Source organism: Boleophthalmus pectinirostris, unplaced genomic scaffold (assembly GCF_026225935.1).
Source record: "Boleophthalmus pectinirostris isolate CB_2022bp ecotype Guang Dong unplaced genomic scaffold, ASM2622593v1 HiC_scaffold_17, whole genome shotgun sequence".
Taxonomy (NCBI): domain Eukaryota; kingdom Metazoa; phylum Chordata; class Actinopteri; order Gobiiformes; family Gobiidae; genus Boleophthalmus; species Boleophthalmus pectinirostris.
In genome coordinates this window covers 26,586,127-26,614,033 of record NW_026571115.1, presented here as the reverse complement: position 1 = coordinate 26,614,033, position 27,907 = coordinate 26,586,127, and the positions used below count along the sequence as shown (strand labels likewise).

Sequence of the window (27,907 nt, the reverse complement as noted above, 5' to 3'; positions counted from 1 at the left end):
GCATAAGATCTTTTAAAATATAGGAGAAATAAGTAATGTAGAAATAAGAAGTAATGCAGCTTTAAGTATCAGAAAGAAAAAAATATATAATTCTACCCCACCTAAGTGTTTAAAGGTCCTGTAATACTCGAAATTGGCTCTTGTTAATCTACGGTATGATGTTGTTACGTTTCATTCACGCTCGTTTGAGTAATCATATGTAATCCAAAGCTCAAAATCCTCTGTTCCACCCTGTGATGTCATAGTGGTGGTTTTGTTAACAGCTCCCTTTTACCTTTAGTTCAGTAGAGATTGACAATTCCAGGGTGTAAATAATCCAAATGATTTCTAGTGAAGGTGTATGGAGTTTAAAAACACATTGGAGTACTTTCTGTTTTAACAAATGACATTAGAAGGTGGAAAAGAGTGTTTTTTTTTCAGAGACTCAGCCTAAATTTGCAGGGTTTGTTTGTTAAATGTGTGAATGAAACAAAACACAACTCCGAGTACGTTTGTGATGAGGAAAAACATTACAACATAGACACAAAAATAGCATAATATGGGACCTTTAAGTACCAAAAAGGAAAAAAAAAATCGAAAAAGTTCTACCACACCCAACTATTTAAGCCATTAGGTCAGAAATCTCCGATGGCATTTGGAAAAATCCACGACGGGACCTGAATACACGAACAGATGACCCTTCAGCCCTCCCCTGCCCACCTCTCCCCTTTTGGCACGGAGCTGCGACCGCCTGTCATCTCCCGAGACGCTTCACTGCCCCCCCTCTCCTCTCCCCCTCTTTTTCTCTCTCTCTCCTCATCCCTCCATCCGGCCGTCTCGCCTGTGTTTGCGCGCCGAATATAGCGCGAATCCTAACAAGGCATCTTTCACCAAATAGCCCTAGTCGCGTATTTGCTCTGAAACTTTTCCCCCCGCGGCGGTTTGTTAGTGCGTCCCACCTGCGAAGCCAGCCCGGGGTAAATGACTTTAGAGGATCGAGATAAGAGAGCGATTTTTCTTTCTCTTTTTTTTGCCTGTCAGTTCCGCTCGGGTTGGCAGTAAACATTGTCGCAAGCGTTTCGCCCGTCTCCACCTGGGCTGCTCGTTGTTTACAGAGTTCTAAGTGGGGGGAAAATTCGACACGGAGCTACCCATAGGTATTTCACGGCACATCGCAGGAGCTCGTCAAATACAGTCTATTTCTGTCTTCAAATGGCACGTCTGTTCTCATTCCCCCCATTGACGCGCAGAGGAGGGAGAGATGGATAGAGGGAATGAAGAAGAGAGAGAAAGAGAGGGAGGGAGAGAGACAGAAAGAGGATTGTCCGGGAAGAAGACATTTTCAGACAGGGTGGAATCGATGCACTATACTGACTTGTGTTAAAATGTCATGCGGGGTTGTGACCAGATTTTAATAAGAGCTAAAAAGGTGCCTCGTGCAGAATTAGTGATAAAAACTGGTCTAATGGAACGAGCTCGTACATTATACCACGGATGTATTGGCCAATTTGGAAAAAGCTGAACAATGGTTGTCAAGAATGAGTGACGAGTAGCAGAGCTGGGACTTGAGTCTTGATCTTTAGGACTTGAGACTTGACTTGATAAAATAGATTTTAAAAATAGAAGACTCGGGACTCGACTTGGACTTGAAGCTCAGTGACTTTGGATTTGACTCGGACTTGAGGCCTGTGACTTGAAAAGACTTGCTTCTCCTGAATATATGTTTTTAGATGTGGTGCTTAATTTTACAGGAACAAACTGGAACAAGTCCGCCCCCCCCACACACACTCACACACTGCTCTCTTTGTTACTTTGGATGTAACTGAAGTACTGTGAGATGGTATCCTCAAATGTACTACAATACTGTAAAACAGAGGGAACTACATAAAACATGATCCTTCCATTTCAGTGCAGACTGTACAAAATAACTCAGTGACGTAGTTAACAATTTGGGGGCCCTAGGTGAACTTGAGTGTTGGGGCCCTCACTATAATGTTTTGTTGTTTGTTCAGTTTTTTTTTTTTTTTTTTTTTTTTTTATTTATTGTCTGTTTTTCCCCATTGTTCTTCACGCACATCTCTATTTGAATTAAGGTGGATTAGAAACTTGTCTACTAGATAACCAGAGCTGAAAGTTGTTTTTTTTATATTATTATTATTATTTTTTTTACATCCATTATATATGATTATGCTATGATTATGTTCAAATCAGGATCAAGCAGGATCAAGCTGACTCATCCATTCTAACGTGAAAGGGGGGAACTCTTTGACAGTTAGTAAAATAGATTTGACAGTCAGATACTATTTTGATGGTGTTAAGTAAAACTACTCTCATTTAATGTCATATTGAGAGAAAATCAAATTGCTCTCAGGCCTCAGTCATTAGTGGCACTGAGTGTAATTGTTCGGGGGCCCCTCCAGTTTCAGGCACCATAAGCGCTTGCCTACTTTTGCCTAATGGTAGCACTGCCTCTGAAATAACTGCACTTTTAAATCTTAATTTTTTTTTCTATTTTGACAGTAATGATTCACACTAAGATCTTGTCAAGACAATTAAAATTAAAATTTGCATTTCTACATTTCTACATACAAATACTCATATATAAATATACCATGACTTTTTAAGTATGGTAAGTAATATAAATTGCAGAAATCTTGGTGCTTTGGTTTAAAGACTTAAAATGACTTGAAGCTCAAAGCAGATGACTTGGACTTGACTTGGACTTATGGGCCAGTGACTCGAGACTTGACTTGGACTTGCCTGCATTTGATTTGGGACTTGACTCAGACTTGAGGTCAAAAACTTGAGACTTACTTGAGACTTTGTACCACCTCTGTCAAGTATTAAAAATGTATTGGACTACAATTTTCTGATATCAAGATAACAATTATGGATTTAAAGGGCCTGTACCAGATTTTTTCATGTTATTAGTGTAGGGACGGGGTGAGATCTCGCTGCCAGATCAAATTGTCAGGAGGCTGCACACGAGGGAAACACAATTTTGCGAAATTTGATCCTCCATCTGTACTTTTGCGCCACAAAAACACAGCAGGCCGGTCTGGACTCAACTTAAAGGTTGCTTGAGAAAAGCACACTATGACAATGACATTATCAACACAAAAATTTAATAAATAAATCATGTCAGCAAACTTGTGAATTGTAAATTATTTCTAAACCTCATCTTGTTCTCGCGGACCCTATCTCGCATCTTGTCTCGTCTTTCTTCAATTCTCGTCTCACCCCTAATAGAGTAACATTTGTTTTGCTCTAATATACATATATTGTAAAAAACAACTCTTAAGCTCAAAATGAAACGGCTGTGTGCTGTCTGTGTATTATTCTGTATTATTTATAAACAAGGAGGTAGAGCTGTTAGCATGCTAGTAGTTGTTTGGATTATTTGTGACGGCAAAACTCCGCTCTGGCCTCTGAAAGTTGTGTAAAGCACTTATAAACTCATCACAATAAATAAATAGGATGAATGCATTAGGAAAGTGTTTCGTGTTTTACATTTCAAGACATTTAAGTCAGGCAGAGCGCTTTTAAGTTGTCAAAAAATAATAATAATTCTGGCCCACAACTGGGAATCGCAGACAACAGGTTAGACAGACTCCATGACAGCTGATAAAATTTCATCGTTTGGACAGGTCGGGTGAGACTGGTTTGGAGTAAGTTGATAAAATCAGGCTTTACGCTTTCTTACTGGAAAATGAAAAGTGTCAGGTGTGTCTGGTCTTTGCAGGAGGCTGTCAAAGTCTGTCTGGTCTGTCACGCGTCAGTATGAATCTTATCGAGTAGGCGAAGAGTCGACGTGATCAGGTGAGATGGATTTTCTCAGGAGATAGTAGAGTATCTCGGTAGTACTCAGAAATATATCTTCAAATATCTCTAGTAGTAATATGAACTTAGTCTGCATTAGTATTATTAGCGTGTTGGGGAGACTTATGAGAAAGTGGCTGCTGTTCTGCTTCCAACCACTACCATAATTCATAGAGTCTAGCCACATAATGGCTGTGGTGTCTTGCCCAAGGACACAAGTATAATATGCAGTGGGATCAAAACACAGACCTTCACGATGATGGGTTAATCTTGTCACTGAGCCTCTCGAACCTTGGACTGGAAATGAGTCGCTCTGTTTTGGCTGCACCAGAGAAATAAACGGGACTGAGGTCTGAGAGCAGGAGTGAATTTGTGTATCATTCGTTCATTCGTTTTTCAAAATAAAACCAAAAATAAGAAAATGAAAAAACAGCTATTTTCTTCATTATTTGTCTCCAAAACCAAAATGAAAAACCAGATAATGATTCATTTTTTTAAGTTTTCGATTTTGTGTTTAAATGAATAATGGAAAAATGGATAACGGCCATTTCCCGTTTTCGTTACTTAATCTGAGATGCCGGACTGAACCAGGACAAAACCAGGACTGAACCAGGACTAAACTGGTCTCAGTTTTGGTCTCGGTCCTGGTCTCGGTCACGGTCTCAATCCCAGTCTCAATTCTGGTCTAAGTCCTGGTCTGGTCCCGATCTGGTCCTGGTCTCAGTCCTCAGTTTTAGATCTGGTTCAGACCTGGTTTAGTCCTGGTTCAGTCCTGGTTTAGTTCTGGTTCAGTTGTGGTTTAGTCCTGGTTCAGTCCTGGTTCAGACCTGGTTTAGACCTGGTTCAGACCTGGTTTAGTCCTGGTTCAGTCCTGGTTTATTCCTGGTTTAGACCTGGTTTAGAACTGGTTTAGACCTGGTTTAGTCCTGGTTCAGTTCTGGTTCAGTCCTGGTTTAGTTCTGCTTCAGTTGTGGTTTAGTCCTGGTTCAGTCCTGGTTCAGACCTGGTTTAGACCTGGTTCAGACCTGGTTTAGTCCTGGTTCAGTCCTGGTTCAGTCCTGGTTTAGTCCTGGTTCAGTCCTGGTTTATTCCTGGTTTAGACCTGGTTTAGACCTGGTTTAGTCCTGGTTCAGTTCTGGTTCAGTCCTGGTTTAGACCTGGTTCAGACCTGGTTTAGTTCTGGTTCAGTTGTGGTTTAGTCCTGGTTCAGTCCTGGTTTAGACCTGGTTCAGTCCTGGTTTAGTCCTGGTTCAGTCCTGGTTCAGTCCTGGTTCAGTCCTGGTTTAGTTCTGGTTCAGTTGTGGTTTAGTCCCGGTTCAGTCCTGGTTTATTCCTGGTTTAGACCTGGTTTAGACCTGGTTTAGACCTGGTTTAGTCCTGGTTCAGTTCTGGTTCAGTCCTGGTTTAGACCTGGTTCAGTCCTGGTTTAGTCCTGGTTCAGTCCTGGTTCAGTCCTGGTTTAGTTCTGGTTCAGTTGTGGTTTAGTCCTGGTTCAGTCCTGGTTTATTCCTGGTTTAGACCTGGTTTAGACCTGGTTTAGACCTGGTTTAGTCCTGGTTCAGTTCTGGTTCAGTCCTGGTTTAGACCTGGTTCAGTCCTGGTTTAGTTCTGGTTCAGTTGTGGTTTAGTCCTGGTTCAGTCCTGGTTTATTCCTGGTTTAGACCTGGTTTAGACCTGGTTTAGACCTGGTTTAGTCCTGGTTCAGTTCTGGTTCAGTCCTGGTTTAGTCCTGGTTCAGTTCTGGTTCAGTTGTGGTTTAGTCCTGGTTCAGTCCTGGTTTATTCCTGGTTTATTCCTGGTTTAGACCTGGTTTAGACCTGGTTTAGACCTGGTTTAGTCCTGGTTCAGTCCTGGTTCAGTCCTGGTTTAGTTCTGGTTCAGTTGTGGTTTAGTCCTGGTTCAGTCCTGGTTTATTCCTGGTTTAGACCTGGTTTAGACCTGGTTTAGTCCTGGTTCAGTTCTGGTTCAGTCCTGGTTTAGTCCTAGACCGACTGAAACACAGATTGGAGTCGCTGTGTCTCTGTCTAACGTGGACTCAGTAAAAGGTCATTAGATGAAATCTGCTGCATATTTGACTCGAGCTGTTAAGCGTCTCATGATTATGTTCAGATTTAGATAACAGACCATATGTTGTTACATAACACGTTCATAACATTGTCACCAGCTGCACAAAGGTGAAGTTTCTCAGTGAATCTATTCGTGAGTTTCAGCTTTCTGTTTGTATAAGTGAGGACTTTATCCCATTTAAAAGTTAATTTTTCAGTATATTGATAAAGTTTATAATATTTTGTTTAGAATTCAGAATTTCTTTGGCAACAGTTGTAGATTTTCATCACTCTGAAACCCATGAATTCATGTACACGACCAGGCAAAAGTTTGGACACTCTTTTCCTTTTTTGGTTTATCTTTATTTATTTTTATTTACACTGTACACAGCATCAAGTAACCAGACTGGCGCCACCTAGTGCCTCCGCCTCCTTTCCGCCTCCTTTCTCTCCAGCGACTAGGTCAGGAATCGGAATACGGTAGATGGTTCGCAAAGAAAGAAAGTTCGCTTTTACCATTTATTGCTTTGTCAGAGCGTCATCTTGACACCAGTTCATCTTCATAAATACAGCAAGAGGAAACAAACAAATCAGTAACAGTACAACAAAGTACTACAGCACAAACTAAACATCATAATTCATGTATCTGCCCAGAGTTAAACATTTAAACTTCTTTATAAAATGGAACAGAGTGGTGCACAATTTTAGGTTTTCTGTACAGTTATTCCAGAGCTCCACCGCTTTAACAGAGACACAAAATTTCATAATGTTTATTCAGATTTTCTTTTTGATAAACGTGGCCGTACCTCTGTAGTCAGGCTGGCGCCCCCTAGTGTCTCCGCTCAATTTCATTTCTCTCCAGCGACTAGGTCAGGAATCAGAATACACTAGACGGTTTGCAAGAACCCCGAAGTGCGAGTCCGAGCATCAGCCGATCAGCGAAGAGCCATACATTCTGTGTTGGCAACAATTCCCGAGATTGAGGATGAACGTTTGGTGAATTTTATCAAGGGGAAAGACACTATTGCCATTGTTCCTACAGGATTTGGGAAAAGCTTAATATACCAGTTAGCCCCGTTAGCAGCGCATTACATATGTCACGACCAAATAGCAGCGATTGGTTAAATTAAAAATGTGCCCACCTAGTGTCGAACGAATGAATTCTAACGCTGCCAGGTCAGACGGTTTCCATAAAGTGAAACCAGCCGATGAATCAGGCTAAGCATCAAAAGCATCAAAACTATAATAAACACATTTGGAATGAAGTTAACAAAATATAAACTCAAAATACCTCAAAACATGTTTTAGATTCAGATTTTTAAAAACAGTTACCCTTTGCTTTGAACCCTGGTTTGCACTTTTGGCATTTCGTGACTCACCTATGAAGGAAAGGAAGGAGAAGGCCAAAGGTTTGCAGTGCTGTCCACAAAGCAAAGGGTGGATACTTTGAGGAATAATAAATAGTATAACATTATTCAACTTTTTTCCTGCTGCATAACTACACGTATTTGATGTTTTTGTGTGTGTCTAAAATGTGGAAAGTCGTAAATCTAAAGAAAAAAGATTGAACGGGGAGATTTTGGTCTCTGCTTTCTGATAATCTGCTTTTCTTTCATTGTTCATTGTTGGAGAATTCCTCCCTGTGACATTGACGCTCTCTATGTCAGTCTGCGGTACATTGTGCACCTGTATATCTGATCTCCCTGACATGTAGAGTTTCCTGTTTGCAGAGGTTGCCGGTGTGATTCCCGTGCGGCTGGCAGGTTGTGGGCAGGTCGTGGGCACGTCTGAGTGTGAGAGCTCATTGTGGCGCTGTCACTGTTGTTGACAGTGTTGAGGAAATGTCGCGATGTTCTTTTGTGCGGCACGCGGTTCACACTACACAACATCACAAAAGACTCCAGTGTGTGTGGGTGAATGAATGAACGGCACTGCAGGTTCTCTCTCTCTCTCTCTCCTTTCTCTCCATTTTTTTTGCTCTCTCCCTCTCTTCTCTGCATCTGCTCTTTTTCTCTCTCCTTTCTCTCTCTCTTCTCCTCTTCTTTCCCCCTTTCTTTTTTCGCTCTCCCTCTCTTTCCCTGTATTGCTCTTTTTCTCACTCCTTTTGCTCTCTCTCCTCTCTCTTTCTCTCTCTCCATTTCTTTTTCTCTCTCCCTCTCTTTCTCTGCATTGCCCTTTTTTCTCTCTCCTTTTCTGTCTTTCTCTCCTTTACTCTCTCCTTTTCTCTCTCTCTGTCCTTTACTCTCTCCTTTTCTCTCTCTCCTTTACTCCCTCCTTCTCTCTCTCTCTCTCTCTCTCTCTCTCCTTTACTCTCTCTCTCTCCTTTTCTCTCTTTCTCCTCTTTTCCCCCTTTCTTTTTTTTCTCTCTCTCCATCTCTTTCTCTGTATTGCTCTTTTTCTCTCCTCTTTTCTCTCTCTCCTCTTCTCTCGCTTTCTTTTTTCGCTCTCCCTCTCTTTCCCTGTATTGCTTTTTGTCTCACTCCTTTGCTCTCTCTCTCTCTCCTTTTCTCTCCATTTCTTTTTGCTCTCTCTCCTCTCTTTCTCTGCATTGCTCTTTTTCTCTCTCCTTTTCTGTCTTTCTCTCCTTTACTCTCTCCTTTTCTCTCTCTCTCTCCTTTACTCTCTCCTTTACTCCCTCCTTCTTTCTTTCTCTCTCTCTCTCTCTCTCTCTCTCTCTTTCTCTCCTTTACTCTCTCTCTCCTTTTCTCTCTTTCTCCTCTTTTCCCCCTTTCTTTTTTCGCTCTCCCTCTCTTTCCCTGTATTGCTCTTTTTCTCACACCCTTGCTCTCTCTCTCCTGTTCTCTCCATTTCCTTTTGCTCTCTCCCTCTCTTTCTCTGCATTGCCCTTTTTTCTCTCTCCTTTTCTGTATTTCTCTCCTTTACTCTCTCCTCTTCTCTCTCTATCTCCTTTACTCTCTCCTTTTCTCTCTCTCCTTTACTCTCTCCTTCTCTCTCTCTCTCTTTCTCTCTCTCCTTCCTCTCTCTCTCCTTTTCTCTCTTTCTCCTCTTTCCCCCCTTCTTTTTTCTCTCTCCCTCTCTTTCTCTGCATTGCCCTTTTTTCTCTCTCCTTTTCTGTATTTCTCTCCTTTACTCTCTCCTTTTCTCTCTCTCCTTTACTCCCTCCTTCTCTCTCTCTCTCTTTCTCTCTCTCCTTTACTCTCTCTCTCTCCTTTTCTCTCTTTCTCCTCTTTTCCCCCTTTCTTTTTTCTCTCTCTCCATCTCTTTCTCTGTATTGCTCTTTTTCTCTCCTCTTTTCTCTCTCTCCTCTTCTCTCGCTTTCTTTTTTCGCTCTCCCTCTCTTTCCCTGTATTGCTCTTTTTCTCACTCCTTTGCTCTCTCTCTCTCTCCTTTTCTCTCCATTTCTTTTTGCTCTCTCCCTCTCTTTCTCTGCATCGCTCTTTTTCTCTCTCCTTTTCTGTCTTTCTCCTCTTTTCCCCCTTTCTTTTTTCGCTCTCCCTCTTTCCCTGTATTGCTCTTTATCTCACTCCTTTTGCTCTCTCTCTCTCCTTTTCTCTCCATTTCTTTTTGCTCTCTCTCTCTCTCTCTTTCGCTGCATTGCTCTTTTTCTCTCTCCTTTTCTGTCTTTCTCTCCTTTACTCTCTCCTTTTCTCTCTCTCTCTCCTTTACTCTCTCCTTTACTCCCTCCTTCTTTCTCTCTCTCTCTCTCTTTCTCTCCTTTACTCTCTCTCTCCTTTTCTCTCTTTCTCCTCTTTTCCCCCTTTCTTTTTTCGCTCTCCCTCTCTTTCCCTGTATTGCTCTTTTTCTCTCTCCTTTTCTTTCTTTCTCTCCTTTACTCTCTCCTCTTCTCTCTCTATCTCCTTTACTCTCTCCTTTTCTCTCTCCTTTACTCCCTCCTTCTCTCTCTCTCTCTCTTTCTCTCTTCTCTCTCTCTCCTTTTCTCTCTTTCTCTCTTTCCCCCCTTCTTTTTTCTCTCTCCCTCTCTTTCTCTGCATTGCTCTTTTTCTCTCTCCTTTTCTGTCTTTCTCTCCTTTACTCTCTCCTTTCTCTCTCTCTGTCCTTTACTCTCTCCTTTTCTCTCTCTCCTTTAACTCCCTCCTTCTCTCTCTCTCTTCTTTCTCTCTCTCTCTCCTTTTCTCTCTTTCTCCTCTTTTCCCCTTCTTTTTTCGCTCTCTCCCTCTCTTCCTCTGTATTGCTCTTTTTCTCTCTCCTCTTTTCTCTCTCTCCTCTTCTCTCTCTTTCTTTTTTTGCTCTCCCTCTCTTTCTCTCTATTGCTCTTTCTTTCTCCTTTTCTGTCTCTCTATTCTTTACTCTCTCTCCTTTACACTCTCCTTTTCTCTTTTACTCTCTCTCCTTTACTTTTTCTCTCCTTTGCTCTCTCTCTTTTATTCTCTCTCTTCTTTACTCACTGCTTTTCTCTCTCACCTCTTCTTTCTCTTTCTTTTTTGCTCTCTCCATTTCTTTCTCTGTATTGCTTTTTTTCTCACTCCCTTTCTCTTTCTCTCCTTTACTCTCTCTCTTTCTCTTCTCTCTCCCCCCTCTTTGTTTTTCTTTCCTATTCTCTTTCTCTCTCCTTTAGTCTCGCTCTCCTTTTCTCTCTCTCTCTCTTTTTCAATCTCTCCCTCTCTTTCTCTGTATTGCTCTTTTTCTCTCTCTTTTCTCTCTCTCTCTTCCTTTCTCTCTTTGCTTTTCTCACTCTCTCCTTTCACTTTCTCTCGCTCTTTTTCTCTTGCTCACTCTCTCTTTCTCTCTTTTTCTCTTTCTCTCTCTCTTCTTTCTCTTTCTCTCGGTACCAAGTGACACGCTGTATAATAAATGTATTGTTATAGGTCTCTTTCTCTCTACTGTCCCTTTCTCATTTCTCTTTCTCCTCTCTCTTCCTCTCGATCCACTTATTCTCTCCTCTCTCTTTCTCTTTCCTCTCTTTATCCCTTCATTATTTCTCTCTTTTTCTCTCTCCCTCTTTGTCTAAGTGACAAGTGACATATAATAAATGTATTGTGTTTAAGTGCTCCTCTTTCTCTCTCCTCTCTCGTTCTTTCTCTGTCTCCTCCTCACTCTTCCTTCCTTCCTCTTCTATATCTCTACCCCTCTTCCCTCTCTTCCTGTCATCCTCCCATCCTTCCTCATATTACCCAGGAACCTGCAGAGACCGAGGGCGAGCCCGTGGCAACCAAATTACAACTAACGAGGACAAACTCTCCAACTCTTTCCATCTCTCTTCCTCTCTCTCTCTTCTCTTCCCTCTCTTCCTGTCATCCTCGCACCTCAGTCTTCCTCACTCTTTCCTCACTAACCGGGAAACCGCGGAGAGATCGAGGCCGCGCCAACGGCGACGAATTACAACTAACGAGGAAAAACTCTGTAACAAGAACAGATACGACTCAGGACAGAATTTTCACATCGATTTGCAATTTTCACGCCTCTTTTTTTTTTTTTTTTCTTCCCACTTTGTGAATTTGACCCAAGTGTGAATGAATGAATGAAAGAATAGAAGCATAGGTTGGCCACTTCTTCACTCTTTCTCTCTCTCTCTCTTTCTTTCTTGCTCTCTCCACTCTTTCTTTTCTCCTTTCTTCTCTTCTCTTTCTCTCGCTTCTTCTCTCTCGTCTTCTTTTCTTCTCTTTTCTGCTCTTTCTTTCTTTCTTTCTTTCTTTCTTACTGTTTCTCTCTCTGTCTCTTTCTCTCTTCCCTGTCATCTCTTTTTCTTTTTTTCTTTCCTCGCTCTTTCTCTCTCTCCCACATTTTTCTCTGTTTCCTCCCTCATTTCCTCTCTCCACTCTCTTTCCCTCTCTTTCTCCTCCCTCTGTTTTTCTACCTCTGTACCCTTTCTTTCTCTTTCTTTTTCTTTCTTACTGTCTTTCTTCTCTTTCTCTCCTTTCGCTCTGTCTCTTTCTCTCTCTTCTCTCTCATATTTCTTTCTCTTTTCTCTTTCTTCTCTCTCTCTCCCATCTTTTTCTCTCTTTCCCCTTTCATTTCCTCTCTCTTTCCTTTCCCTCTCTACTTCTCTTCCCCTCTCTTTCTCTCTATCCCTCTTTCTTTCTTACTTACTGTCTCTCTTCTCTCTCATCTCTCTTTTTCTTCTCTCTTTCTTCTCTTGTCTCTCTCCCTCTCCTGTTTTTATCCCCTCTCTCCCTTTCTCTTTCCTCTCTCTTTCTCTCTCTCTCATCTTTTTCTCTCTTTCCCCCTCATTCCCTCTCTCCCCTCTCTTTCTCTCGCTCTCTCCCTCCCCTCTATTTCTCTACCTCTATCCTCCTCTCTCTTTCTTTTTTCTTTCTTACTGTCTCTCTCTGTCTCTTTCTCTCCTCTCTCTGTCTCTTCTCTCTCATCTGTCTTTCTCTTCTCTCCTCTCTTTATCCCGTCTCTTTCTCTCACCCTCTTTCCTCTCGCTTTCTCTCTCTCCCAACTTTTTCCCTCTTTCTCTCACTCACCTTTCTTTCTCGCTCTCTCTACCCCCCTCTCTTTCTTTCTCTTTGCCCTTTTCTCGCTCTCTCCTCCCTTTCTTCCCTTTCCCTCTCTTCTCTTCCCTCTCTTCCTGTCATCCTCGCACCTCAGACCTGCTCGTTCTTTCGTCACTAACCGGGAAACCGCAGAGAGATCGAGGCTGCGCCAATTATGACTGTGCAAAAAATATCAAAAATATCGATATATCGTATCATTTAATGTGACGATACAGTATCGATATCGTGGGCTGCTGTATCGATATATCGCCAAGAGTATTTTTTGATATATTTTACTCAATTATTTTGTTACAGCGATACAGTTTTGTTGGAAATAAACTCATTTTCATTGTTTTGATGTGTAAAATATATCGCATCGAATCGAAAGTGCACAGTATCGAGATATGTATCGTATCAGCAACTTTTTAATGATCCCCAGTCCTATCGCCAACGGCAACGAATTCCAACTAACGAGGAAAAACTGTGTAACGAGAACAGATAGGACTCCTGACAGATAGAACTTATGATTTTGTTCACATCCAGAACACGGACGCTGTGTGAATCTAATGAATCGTCCGCTCCCCTCGCCATCATCCATCACAAGACAGCTCCTCTCTCCTCTCTCTTTCTCTTTCTCTCTCTCCATCCTTTCTCTATTTCTCTCATCGCTCTTTCTGTCTCTCTCTCTCAAGCTCTTTCTCAACCCTTTCTCCTTCTCTCTACTTCTGTTTCTCTGGGTTTTAGTGCCTCTCGCTTCGCTCTCCCTTCTTGCCTCATCTCTCTTTTTCTCCTACCTCTCTCCTCTCTCTCCCCTCTCTTTCTCTCTGTATCTCTCTCCTCTATTTCCTCACGCTCTCCTCCCTTTCTCCCTCTCTCCTCTCTCTCTCTGCCCTTGCTTCTCACCTTCTCTCTCCTCTCTCTTTCTCTCCTGCCTCTCTCCTCTCTCTCCTCTTTCTACCCTCTCTCTTCTCTTTTTCTCTTCCTTCTCTCTCCCCTCTCTCTACATTCTATCTCCTCTCTTTCTTCTCTCTCATCTCACTTTGTCTTCTCTTTCTCTCTGTATCTCTCTCCTCTCCCTCCTCCCTCTCTCCTCTGCACTCTCTGTCCTCGCTCATCTCTCTTTCTCTCCCCTCTCTCTGTCTCTCCCTCTTTTTCTCGTCGTCCCTATCCTCTTTCCCTCTTCTCTCTTTGACTCCCTCTCTTTCTCTCCTCTCTCTCTCCTTGTTGCTCTCTCTTTCCCTTCTCTTTCTCTCTCTCCTCTCTCTTTCGCTTCTCTCCTCTGTCTTGCCTCTCTCCCCTCTCTTTCTCTCTCTCTCTCAACCTCCTTCTCCCACTTTCTCACTCTCTTTCTTTTTCTCTCTCTCTATCCTCTCTCATCTCTCTTGCTTTCCTCTCTCTCTGTCTCCCCCCGTCTTTCTCTCCTCTCTTTGTCTCTTCTCTCATCTCTTTATCCTCCTTCCCTCTTCTCTGTTTATCTCCATCTCTTTCTCTCTCTCCCCTCTCTTTTTGCCTTTCTCTTTGCCCTTTTCTCACCCACCCCTTCTCTCTCTCCTTTCTTCCCTCTCTTCTTGTCATCCTTGCACCTCAGACACTCGCTCTTTCTTTCCTCACTAACCAGAAAACTGCAGTGAGACCCAACGGCAACAAATTACGACTAACGAGGCCCAACTCTGTAAAAAGAACGGATTCGACTCTTGACATAAAGATAATTTTGTTCCCATGGAGAACGCCGACTCATTCCTCCTCATTTCGTATGAATCTGATTTATCGCCCGCGCCCGTCGCCGTCACCTGTGGCCCCGACGTTGTGATGGAAATAGAGAGTGAAAACGGCGTCCTCGAAAAGCCCCGAAGTTAAATCATTTTTTGTCAGTTCCGATTTCGTTTGATAGCGTCTCGAATGTCCGCTACGGAAGTTCAAGGATAGCTAGTTTCCAAACTCCGAAAGCGAAGGGAGGAGGGAGGGAGGGAGGGGAGCGGTTCTTCCTGTCCTTTTTTTAGTAACAGGCCGAATGACAATTAGGGGGCTAAACCTGATCCTTTTAAAATATGGATTTGTGCTGGAAATTTAAGCAGGGAGCGGATCCTGTGACTTCGCCTTTGTAGGTCTATTACTCCAGTGTAGGATTAAAGTCTGAATTACATGATGTTAGAGGTCTGGACATATTACGAATTACATCATGAGGTTCAAACTTCAAGAGATTAAACTAATTTATATTAAAATATTAAAATGAATATTAGAACGAGCAACAGAGGTGGTAGTTTTATTAGACAGCAGCATCCAACCATCCATGATTTGTTGGTATTTAAAGGGCCCATCTCATGCAAAATCAACTTTTCAGAGCTTTCTACCTTCTAAGAGTGATGTGTGGGCCTTGTATATGTCGCCGAAGTGGTTTTTAGATTGATTCGGTGTTTTTTTTTAACATATTGCAGTGTATTTCTGCCACTCTCCCACGTGACAATGAACTAAAGCTGCTACAACGATGACGCGGCTACAACTATGCAGAAAGCGCTTCACACCCACCCCTGTCCCATCACCTCCGCCCCGCCTCCACCCCTGCATCGGCTGACAATTCCCACATGAACACCTAAACAAAAGGGACAACATAAGCTAATTGTTATACACTGCAGTGTACACAATATACCGTATTTTCCGGGCTATTAGACTCGCTCTTAAGCCTCCAACCCCATCAAAAACCGACTGCGCGCCCCGCAAGCCAGAACGCTCTATACATGAATCCACTCAGGTGTCCCAGCATGGCTTCAGTAAACTACAAAGCCGTACCACCCGCAACGCACGCAAACAAACACGGAGCAGACAGCGACCGCGCAGCGTAAAACACCCACAGACACACTCATCACTCCACGCGGACGAGGAACGAACCAAAAAAGCGAACAAACGAACCGAAAAAGCGAGTGCAATGTGCCACTTCTAGACACAACTGAACAACTGAGTCACTGCGAACACACCGACAATCCAGCGGTCCCATACAGCACCCTCCCTACACGCCACAACTGAACAAAACCCACATGTGGCTGAACGAGCTGTATCGCCATGATGAATAAAAGTTTATTCCTACTGTTATCAGGGCGCACGCCTGACTCCCACCCCCCTCCATGAGATGGGCGGAGGAAGGGCGGCTCACTTAAAGCCTACGCCACGTTTGGAGGGCGGAGCCTGTGCTTTCTCAGGACGGACGGGGGGATGAGCAATAGTCGGCCTTTCACAGTCCCTGGTCTGTAACTGCCTCCAAGAAATTAGTAAGATTTCATAACTATTGTGTAATGGATGTTCCAAAACCCAAATTGTGCTTGTAAATGTGCATAAGATACAGTGTGAAAAGAGTTATTTTGCATGAGATGGGCCCTTTAAAGAAAATGTTGAAATTTGTCCAATGTCCAGTATTTTCAAGAAGGGAGAATTTTCAGCGTCCAGCGTAGGGAGTATTATACCTCTGTTGACGTGGGCCAAGATAACAAGGACTGAGCTGGCAGTGGACTGGAACAGCTTTTCTCTATCAACATTCAACAACAAAACTCTGGTGGAAACTCTGGCATGTAGTTTGGACTTTCTCACAGTCAGAAGGTCTTGTGCTTGAATCTGTGTAGTTTGATACTCCAGTCAAAGATTCTTGCTCGGAAGTCTCTCAAACCTTTGCCTTCTACAACTATGAACTAAATGTTCAATTCAGAGTGTGATTTTATTAATAGCAAAATAAATATTGATTCATTCACAATTTCAGAAACATTGAACATGATTAAGTTGTTCATGTTTACATTGAGTGTTATGTTTCTTAAGAAAATTAGACTGACTAGTAGAAAGCACAATGAGATCCTCACTAATAAATAGGTGTGTGCAAAAATATTGAAATATCAATATATCGTATCGTTTAATGTGATGATACAGTATTGATATCGTGGGTTGCTGTATCAATATATCGCCAAGAGTATTTTTTGGTATTTTATTAAATTATTTTGTTACAGAGCTACAGTTTTGTTGCTTTTTTAGTGAAAGGAAACTCATTCATGCAACAAATTTGACATTTTCACTGTTTTGATGATTTAAATGTGTATGTTTCATATTTACTTTGCATAATAAGTGGTTTAACAAAGACTTTTAGGATCAGAATCGTGATTTAGCCTTTATTTTTTATTCAACCGTATCGAACAAACATTATGAAATTTTGTATATCTGTTAAAGGGGTGGAGCTCTGGAACAACTGTACAGAAAACCTAAAATTGTGCACCACTTTCTTTCACTTCATAAAGAAGTTTAAATGTTTAACTCTGGATAGATACATGAAATATGAGACTTAGTTTGTGCTGTAGAACTTTGTTGTTCTGTTACTGATTAGCTTGTTTCTTCCTGCTGTATTTATGAAGATGAACTGGTGTCAAGATGAAGCTCTGACAAAGGAATAAAGGGTAAAGGCATAATAAGCTTAAGCTTCAGCCTGCACCTTTTCAGTCTGTGTATGTTAAATATGACTGTTTATGAATTAATGTCAAAATATACCTGTGACTGAAATAAATAAACTGAAATGAATCAATTTGAAATACAACATATTGAATCATATTGTTTTGTAAGCTCACTGTATCGAGATACGTATCGTGGCTTATGTATCGATGTATGTATCGTATCGGCAACTTCTGAATGATACCCAGCCCTACTAATAAACCCAAAAGGACTTTCTGAGGTCATTTTCACACTGCCATTAGTTAGATTGATTTTTATATAAGCATTCGAGCCGGTGTGAACATGACAATCACATTCTGATTCACATTAAACAGCCGCTCCGAGAGCTCTCCAAACGGGAGGTCTCAGAGCGGCTCCTCTCTCTCTGGAGCGACTCCTCTCTCTCTGGAGCGGGGACAGTGTGGTGTGAATGCCAGTGACCTCAGGCTAACCTACACAGTCTGCGGTGACAGTAACAGTTCTTAAAATTGGGTAAAAAGTGCTCAGCTCACTTAGGCCTATCTATATGAACGAGCACTGAGCTGCTATTTGACACGTTCGTTTGTCAATTTGGATCATGTTCAGTGAGACACATCTCCTCCTGCCTCTGTCTGTGCGCATGAGAGCCTGGGTCGGTCTGTGTATCTTCAAAAAGCTTGTTCTGCGCTCAGCTGTGCATATAGACATCACTGTGTATTTAGCCTCAGGTGAAAGACCACACACCTCACATAACATGCCTGCATATTCACTCTGTCTGCTCATAGAAATAAGTTCTCAGACTCATGCCATGTGTTTAGGGTGGACGATTTCTGTGAACAAGTCCAAAAGTAGTTAGTCAAAGTAAACAGAAGTAAATCTAGTCCAGAGAGCTTAAGACATATGTGTTCTCACGCAGTGTATGACTAGGCCTATGATAGTGTCATATACTATTGCTTCAGAAGTGATCATGATAATATTTATTGTACTTATAGGCTTACTAACACTCACACACAAACTCTAAAGCACAAAAACCCAAATAAACCCTTTTGGAAATGTACTATATCATTAGAAAACATCACTGATATCTATAATGAGCCATAGAAGTGAATTATTTGACTTTTTAGCACTTAAATCTTCCTGTATAGGCCTATTACAAAAAAGAAAAAGTTCTATTAGAGCAAAGGTAGAAAAGCTCCACACAACAATTACCGAGCCCTGAAATATTGTTCCATCCATCATTTATTAAACACTAACTCAATATAGTAATTATGACAGCTTTTATTATGACTTATGACAGCTAGTAGCATCCTAGATTCAGTTATGATCGCTAGGAGCAGACAGTGCACGGCAGAGCTATAATCTTTTAAATGAATGCGCTTTATAGTCTCGCTCACTGCATATCTCCTCATTGCATTGCCTTGTTATTTCTGACAAATATCTTCCGTGCTCCAGACCGCCGTGTGTGTGCAGGAGTCGGCGTTCACCTCTCCGGCCCTGAGCATCCTCCCACAGTAATAATAATAATAAAGCTTAGTCACTACACGTCCCCCTTCGAGACGAGAGCAAAAGGCCAGCAGGCTCTAGGGGGCGCTGTCAGATCACTTCTCGTGTTAAAAACTCTCCCTGGCTTCTCTTGGATGTCGTATTAACTTTATGAATCGTCTTTGGCGATCGCTGTCACTGTGGGTATGATCTTACTGTTGTCATGTACTCAGTGTCAGACCTTCAGGGAGAGGGCGTCCTTTAGTATTTGTGGAGTTTTTTGATCATGCATGCTAAGTTACATTTGTATGCTGGCAAAAAAAAAGCCCTGTAACTGATTTTACTGTCTTAAAAATATGAAAAGCAGAACATGTTCATTTTATACAGATTGCAGTGGTTCAAAGTTTATGCATTCTGAGCATCCTAATTATTCACCGTGATGAGTTTATAATGGGGTGTAACGGTTCACAAAAATCATAGTTCTGTACGTACCTCGGTTTTGAGGTCACGGTTCGGTTCATTTTCGGTACAGTATGAGAACAAAATGCAAAACAATTTACTTCTTGTTTGTTTGTGTTTTTATTAAACCAACAATTTCTTTTATCATTATACAAACGGGAAAATAAAATAAATGCAAAGTGTTGCTTGGTAATACTAATAAGTTAAATAAAATATTCTCAAATAAGCAACAACTGTATGAAATATTATAAAAAAATAATTATTTGTAAACAGTAAGCAAAACGTTTCAAAAAGTAAAGTGCAGCACTAACAGTTCCAGCATGAAGTTTTAGTTTTAGAACATTTCCTTTCCTGCTCTCATAAAAGAGGATTTTATTTATTTATTTATTTTTTGTTGTTGTTTTCTGTAATTAGTTCTGCCATCTTGAATCCTGTTCTATGTTAATAGGGTTTGGCAAAACAAGTGTTAAACTTCAGCCTAAACCCCTTCGGTTTATACAAAAACCTTATTGATTTGCATTAACTGCATAATTTGTTTTTTGTTAAATCATTGTTATATGATGCATGATTATGTTAATTGACCGAAGAAAATAAACTAATACTACTATATACTATATACTATATTTTTGGCCAGAAAAAACAACTTGTCCACATTGTCTGCAGTAAGTGCAGATCTGCTGCAGTTACAATGTCAATGGGGGGGGAGTATAGAGTGGGGGGGGTGGAGATTCTGTGCAGGCGAAAGGCGAGACTGAGGACCGGGGCATGAGGACCGTAGTTTTGCAAGGATTCATGTGGACGTAGTCAAGACGGGGGGCAATTGTTGTCAAGGTGGCTGCCCTAACTATAAAGCGCTGCGGGAAACACTGCTACCCCAATCACAGACGAATTTAGTCGTGAATATTAAAGAGCCGAGCCTTCAGTGTAGCTGCACATGGAGTGGCAGAATGTAAACACACACACCTTGCGCAAACTCACACATGCACTGCCCTGTACCGAACTGAACGTCCTGTACTGAAACGGTTCAGCATGAATACATGTACCACCCCTAGTTTATAAATGCTTTTTTTTTTTACTTTTCAGAGGTAGAGTTTTGCTGTCATGGTAAAGACAACAACTAGCATACTAACGCACACTTCTAGATTATCAGACAGGACACAGTGGACTTATTTTGACCTCAAGACCTGCTTATACAATATATCAGTTCTTTGGCAAGAGACATTTTACTCAAAAACACATACAGTTAGTTAATATCTCCTTGTATATTTTAGTTTTATTCTGATAATGACACCGCCACCTGCTGGTAACAGTGGTGTGTGTGAAGATACAGTATGTAAACAAACCTAAAAATAGTCACTGCCAGCATCAGTTGGGGTCCTATATTATGCAAACTGAGTCACGATGTAATTTGAAACCCAGCTATAGTTGTCTGACCCCCATCCTCCTTTTGTGCACAGGTGCAGTGTACGCAGAGGTGAGGCGGCCGTGTCGGGTCATGATCCTGGTGAACCCGAACAGTGGGCGTGGCCAGGCCCTGCAGCTCTTCAGTGGGCACGTGCAGACCATGCTCACCGAGGCGTCCGTCCCATACAAACTCGTCATCACAGGTCAGTATGCTCAAATTTAAATGTGAATGTCAATGTCAATACTTCAAAAGTGATTTATTAAAGGTGCATTGTGTAGCTTTTTGGTTCGGGCTATGTAACCTTCTTGTTTTTATGGATATGTCATTGCTCTGCCGAGAATGTTCCACAGTGTGACATTAAACAGCTCTACCTTACATTTATTCAACTACAGGTGGTTTTATAGCTCAAAAATACCTATAAAAACAAGCATTCTGACTTTGAGTGGGGTCACCTCTCCACAGATCTGACCTGTAGTTGTCTGGTGATAGAAAGGTTTACTGTGAAATAGCGTTCTTGTCTCGTCTCTTGGCGAGGGCAGATGCATTTTCTCTCCTCTCCTGCATATCTTATCTTCCCTGCTTTGCCTCTCTGTCTCGTCTAGTCTAGTGTCTGCTCTCCGAACCTAAATTAACTATGGATTTGATAAGTTGGTCTCTAAACGCAAGTGACGCCATTTTCTCAAGAAGAAGCTCAGGATCGGGCGAACCTGGGTGCCCCTCCTTGGATGGCTACACAATGGGTGGCTTGGAGAACTGGCACGTCATGTGTCTGGCGGCTCTTTCCGTGGAGGACGTAGAAGACATTTACCTTTTTGGAACCATGATTACAGGTCTTTTGCTGTTCAAATTACCGAGGCAGCTTTTCAACACCCCACTTGGCTTCCCAGACTGAGATTGAAATGGAAAGTAAAGCTACGAACTGTCAAAATGTGACTATGAGCCGTGTTATGGAAGGTTCGGTTGTCTCACACCGCATTTTGGAAAACATCACTGAAAGGCTAGCGGCCATAGACTGGAGATTGGATGAAACTTTGGCCTTGGAGCGCAGTATTTTTATTTTTATTTATTTATTTATTTATTTATTTTCATTTTTTAGGGAATGGATACCCAGCACATAATTAATAAAATAGACATAACAAAATGTAAGACTAACACACATACAAAGAGAGAAAAAAACAAACAAACAAAAAAAAACAACAACAACAAAAGAACAATAAGTACATAAAAACAAAAGATGCAGGAAAAAAAAGGCCCGTGGGTAGGAGGGGTTGGGGTTGTGTGTAGTATAGAGTTTCTCAGTGCAGTATTTGCATGTGTGTATTTACATTTTACACTCTTACGTTTTACATTTACATTTGGAGCGCAGTATTGATCACATCTCAAAGACTGGAAGTGTACGGACAGGGTGACATTTCCAATTTCGATTCCTTTCATTCATTCTATTCTAACACCCCAGACAAAGCAATAACATTTTCATGGAGAAAAGCATTTGACCGACCCTCCACCAGAAAACTTACACTTTTAAAGATGCCCTGCCCCGATTTTCAACTTGTGAAAATAGAAAGAAGAAACACAAAGTAGCTTAGCGCTCACAAACTCTTTGTAACCTCACTGGAGTTCACATGCATGATTTTCAGCTAAAGAACAACTTTTCAGGCAGCCAATCAGCATCCTCCACTTACGACAGTTTCAGGGTTTGTGACTGGTAAAATATTTACTGCATTATTAGAAACAGCACATAGTAGTATTTTGTGCTACTTTTACAATGTAGTATGCTCTAATCTTTAGATGAAAACACAAAAATATATTAGAAATAAATAAAAGTATTAGATTCAGATTATTTGGAATTTACACATTTGGTGTGGTTGTTTAGACAGGTGACTTTTTCAGACAGGACTAGAGTACTATTGAAAGTATTTTGTTTATGAAACTGACTTTTTTTAAATGAATAATTTAGCAAAACCGCATAGATATTAGAAATTTTTGTACTCAGAATAACATGAAGCTAAAAGTCTGGTGCTTGAAATTGTCTTACATTGACTGCTCTGCCTTGAATCAAACCTCTTTTTTCTGGATATTCCATGTTTTACAGTGTGTTGATTACAAATACAGTTTTGCTCTATTGAAATTTCATTGTATTTTGTACAATGGCAACAAAATCTCATCTAAACTGAAATAGTCACTCAAAATACTCTCTTCCACCTTGTGATGTCATGAAGCAGTAGTTCTTAAGTTAACGTCTATCTTTTACCTTTTGTTCAGTGAAGACTGGAAATTCCTGGGCTGAAATTATCCAAATGATTCTAGTGAAGGTGTATGGAGTTTAAAAACACAGTGGAGCACTTTCTCTGGATATTGCATGTTTTAGAGTGCACAAATACAGTTGTGCTCTATTGAAATTCCATTGTATTTTGTACAATGGCAATAAAATCTCATTGAAATCGAAATAGTCACAGTGTACTTTTTAATTTGTAAATGCATGATTACGTAATAAGAATTAATCAGATTAGTTATAGACAGCAGAACTATTGTCCAAATGTGTGAGTTTTTCAAAAATTTGTCTGAATTTAGAATCATTTCAGCCCTTAAATGAGTCTCGATGACGTGTGCAGGGAGTAGTAGCCTTGAGCTAACCTTGACCCGTCCACATGAGCGCTTAAACCACAGTAGTGCAGTGGGGCTGTGCAGAAGTAGGTCACACTGCACTGACTCCTCTCCCATCTGCACATGAGCTGTCTCGGGTTATTATGTATTATTTGTGCCATCTGAAATCAGCGCGCCACATGTTCACACGCGCTCACACCACAGCACGCGGGCTCCACTACTCACAGCATCACAGTGTAACGGCTGAGTGTGAATTTGAAAGAAATTGTGACCAAATCTTTGCCCGGAACCCAGAATCAAAAATGACAATTTCAAACTCGATTTCAGTACTAAGGAATAGACTCGATGCTCGATACTGATTCCGATACCATGATCATTAGGGCTGGGTATCATTAAGAAGTTGCCGATATGATACATACCTTGAAACATAGGCAACGATACGATACAATATATTTCAAATCGATTCGATATGGTTCAATAAAAAATAAACACTAAATCATGGCTGTGATACTAAAAGTCTTTGTTAAACCACTTCTTGTGCAAAGTTCATATGAAACACAAACATTTTAATCATCTAAACAATGAAAATATCAAATGTGTTGTAAAAACTAGTTTCCTTCCACTAAACAAGCAACAAAACTGTGGCGCTGTAACAAAATAATTTAACAAAATATAGCAAAAAATACTCTTGGCGATATATCAATACAACAGCCCATAATATCGATATTGTATCGTCAAATTAAACGAAACGATATATTGATATGTCAGTATTTTTGTACACCTATTTATTAGTGAGGAGTGCATTGTGCTTTCTACTAGTCAGCCTATTTTTCTTAAGAACCATAACACTAAATGTAAACATTAACAACTTAATCATGTACAGTGTTCCTGAAATTGTGAATGCATCCATATTTAATTTGCTTTCAATTTATCAATTTTACAGCTGCCAATATCGATCTATCATCACATTAAATGCTTCGATATATTGATGTTTTGATAGTTTTGCACACCCCTAATGACAATACAATGTGATTTTCAACAATAAATCACAATACTTTCTTATTTTACCATGTGGCCAGGTAGGTTCCATAGTGGTCCATGGGTGTACACTAGTCTATGTGCTCTTATACTTGTTCTGATACACCTCAAGATCATTCTAAAACTATTCAGGAAAGCTTCATTTTGTCCTGTGAATGTGACTTTTTTAGAGCTGATACTTGTTCAAATGAGTATAAGATAAGATAAGATAATCCTTTATTGTCTCCCATGGGAGAAATTTGTCTTGGGACAGGGGTAACATGCTTTATCAAAAGGAACAGGACAACACAACACAAAGCACCACATAAACAAACGCCATAAACAGAATAAATATGAGACGAAGTATGACCACGAGTGATGCAGTTTTAATTATTGCATTATCTAGTTTCGATATTAGTTTTAGTATCGATTAGTGTCAGATTTTCAATACTTTTGACAACTCCATTACTTTATGAAGACTCCAATTCCCTGTCCTACCCGGTTGCTAGTCTTGTCGATTATGTCTGTACTGTGTTTTTGTTGTATGTGCTGATGTTGCAGAAGGGTTTCTTTTTACTTTTTGTACTGGTTCCAGAGAGTTAGTGTCCCAGATTCCAGACAGTCAGAATAAATTTCCAGATTTCAGATAGTTAGTTGGAAAAAAGAAAAAAAAAAATGTAATGAAGTGTGGGATTGTTTTTGATCACTGTAAAGCGCTTTGTGTTGGATTATTTGTATGAAAACCACTCTATAAATAAAGTTTGATTGACTGAAGATGTGAGTTAAATGCTCATATGAAAAAAAGCATTATTTTAAGATTAGAGAACCTTAATTTCTCCCACAATGGGCTAATTACAGCACATTATCAGACAGCAGTAACATAGGCAACATCTAGTGGTGATATGTGAGAATGCAGCACGGCCTATCAAGTGTAAACCATGTCTATGTTTTCAAAAAGAAAATATAATTGTACAGATCAGTATGTAGTTCTTTGACATTATTAATAAAGCTTTCTCCCATTTCCAAACTCGTACCATCAAATATTTCAGTAAACATGTAAAATAAGCCTTGTGTGACTAATTAGGTTTGAGAAGACACTTCACAGAGCTGTGTAGTATGTAAAAATAGAAGTGCTGCTTGAGTGCCTCAATATAACAAGCATAACACTACACTCTATTTACTGAAGGTTAGGATTGTCAAAAGAAGTAATACCATCATACTCTTATTCAATCTAATATCAAAACTAAATCTCATACTAGAAAAGAACCATACAAGTTGAAGAAGACTAAATTAATCTCTTTGGAATACATTTTGGTTTGGAGTTACCACAAAAAATGAAATTCCAAACTGCATTTCAATACCTAAAGGTCATACATTACACAGAATTGACTCTTGTGAGCTTTTAGCCATGTTAGAATTTTGTTATGTCATGAAAAACATACCTGGAGTTGTGTTTTGTTTCATTCACACTCATTAATTCATTCATTCGAGTAACCCTATATTTGTAGTCAGTCTGTTTTTCGTCTGTAAGCTCAAAATGTAGCAGTAGTTTTCAAGTTAACAGCGACCTTTTACCCTTTATTCAGTAGAGATCGGCAATTCCAGGTCTGAAATCATCCAAATGATTCTAGTGAAGGTGTATGGAGTTTGAAAATCACAGAGGCGCACTTCCTGTATTACCACCAAAGACAATAAGAGCAACACATGATCACCTTACAATGAAACAAACAATGCATTATTTATAAACCTTCAAACTCTGAAATTTTACTATTTAGTCGACCTTTACACTTTGAAAATCATGTTCAAAGTAAACAACAATCTCTTGTCAAAATCATTACAGAATATGTTCAAAATCCGAAATAGCCAATATGAGCTCAGAGGTACTAGCCTGACTCATCAGCCGGTTTCACTTCATAGAAACTGTCTTGACCTCACAGTATTAGAATTAGTTTGCTTGATGGGAGGCGGGTGCTTTTTTCATTTCAACAATCGCTGCTATTTGGTTGTGACGTATGTAATGCGCCGCTAACGGGGCTAACTGGTATATTAAGCTTTTCCCAAATCCCAAAAATTCCCAAATAGGAAGAAGGGAAAAAAACGTCTTTCCTCTTGATAAAATTCACCAAATATTCTCTTTGTTCCGGCTTTAAATACTTCATCTCGGGAATCATTGACAACAGAGAATATATGGCTCTTCACTGATTGGCTGGTGCCCGAAATTGCACTTCTGGGGTTTTTATGAACCGTCTAGTGTATTCCGATTCCTGACCTAGTCGCTGGAGAGAAATTAAATTGAGCAGAGGCACTAGGTGGCACCAGTCTGACTACAGAGGTACGGCCATGTTTATCAAAAAGAAAATCAGAACAAACATTATGAAATTTTGTGTCTCTGTTAAAGGGGTGGAGCTCTGGAATAACTGTACAGAAAACCTAAAACTGTGCATCACTCTTTTCCATTTTATAAACAAGTTTAAATGTTTAACTCTGGGCAGATACATGAATTATGATGTTTAGTTTGTGCTGTAGTACTTTGTTGTACTGTTACTGATTTGTTTGTTTCCTCTTGCTGTATTTATGAAGATGAATTGGTGTCAAGATGATGTTTTGACAAAGGAATAAAGGGTAAATTCATAAAAAGTTCAAGCTTCAGCCTCCACCTTTTCGATCTGTGTATGTTAAATACGACTGTCTGTGGAATAATGTCAGAATAAACCTGTGACTGAAATAAATTAATCAAACATGACATCACAAGGTGGAACAGGTTTCTTTTTGAGAGACGAACTCGGCCTAAATATGCAGAGTTTGAGTGTTAATTTAAACATGTGTGAATGAAACAAAACACAACTCCAGGTCTGTTTTTGATGAGGAAACAACATTATAACATAGATAATAAAATAGCATAATATGAGCTCTTTATAAACTCTCATTATGCAGATTTTTTGACATCTCGGTTCAAATATCTGAGCGTGACAAGACCCCTGTCGAAATAAATCCAAACTCCTGCTTCAATGCCAAAGTTACGCAATGTAAACTTTAAATTATAACCTCCCTTCCCTCTCTCTGTCACCGTGACGATACACTTCGTGACAGGGTGAACTTCTCCGCTGGTAGTTTGGCTCTTGCAGACAGCAACGGAAAAGGTGGATACAGAGTTTATTTCCCATGATGCTTCGCTGGAAAGGTCAGGCGCAGGAAGAACAAAGACAAAATAATAACTGTTCTAGCTCCCGTGTCGAAAAAGAGATGAAGAGAATGGGGAAAAGGATGTAGGTCAGCTAAGGTCTTAGTGGGCTGATGTGGTACATGGTTAGGGAAGGACTCGTGGATTATCCGGAATAGAACGAAAGCTTTGTGCAGGAAAAATACATCTTAATAACAGTTTTAACATTGTGAGTGTTGTAGTGCAATGTTTTATTTGGATTATGCACAATTTCAAAGAGTAAACACACACACTCCCACTCTCAGTTTGAATCATTTTAAACAAATCTAAGCCTTGGTCATTTATTTCTCTCTGTGATTAGTTTGTTGTTAAAATGATTCATCGCATTGGCTTTGGTCGTATAAATAAATAGTAAAAGAGGCAGTTTTCTGAACAGATCCAAAAGAGTTGGATCCCATAAAGGAGCCAAAAGTCCCACCACCAACTTGGACTTCTTCAATTAACCTTAAAATTATATATGTTAAAAAAAAACTGTCCAAAATATCTCAAAATAAATCCATGGCAACAAACTAAACATGTTGCTGGTTAAAAGTTTCTCCACTGACTAGGTCAGGAATCAGAATACACTAGACGGATTGCAAGAACCTGTGAAGTGCGAGTTCGGGCACCAGCCAATCAGCAAAGAGCCATATATTCAGTGTTGGCAACAATTCCCAAGATCGAGTATTTAAAGCTGGAACAAAGAGAATGTTTGGTGAATTTTGTCGAGGGGAAAGACGTTATTGCTCTTCTTCCTACAGGATTTGGGAAAAGCTTAATATACCAGTTAGCTCCGTTAGTGGCGTATTACATACGTCACGACCAAATAGCAGCGATTGGTTAAATGTTAAAAAGTACCCGTCGAGCGAACAAATTTTAACATTGTGAGGTCAGACGGTTTCCACAAAGTGAAACTAGCTAATGAATCAGGCTAGGTAAAGGTGCATTATGTAACTTTTTGGTTGGGGTCCGTCACCTGCTTATTTCCATGGGCAATTGCTCTGTCTGGAAGTTTTACCTTACATTTATTCAATTTTAGGTGATTTTATTGTTCAAAAATACA

At 40.4% G+C, this 27,907-nt stretch overlaps 1 protein-coding gene across 1 annotated transcript in view; it reads left to right on the top strand.

The window, feature by feature from the left end:
• LOC110160669 (sphingosine kinase 1) overlaps positions 1-27,907 on the top strand; it is a 62,984-nt gene that overhangs the window by 15,681 nt on the left and 19,396 nt on the right. The window contains exon 3 of the mRNA XM_055152923.1: positions 20,077-20,226. Within this exon, the coding sequence (XP_055008898.1) occupies positions 20,077-20,226 (150 nt within the window). The remainder of the gene's footprint in view (positions 1-20,076; positions 20,227-27,907) is intronic.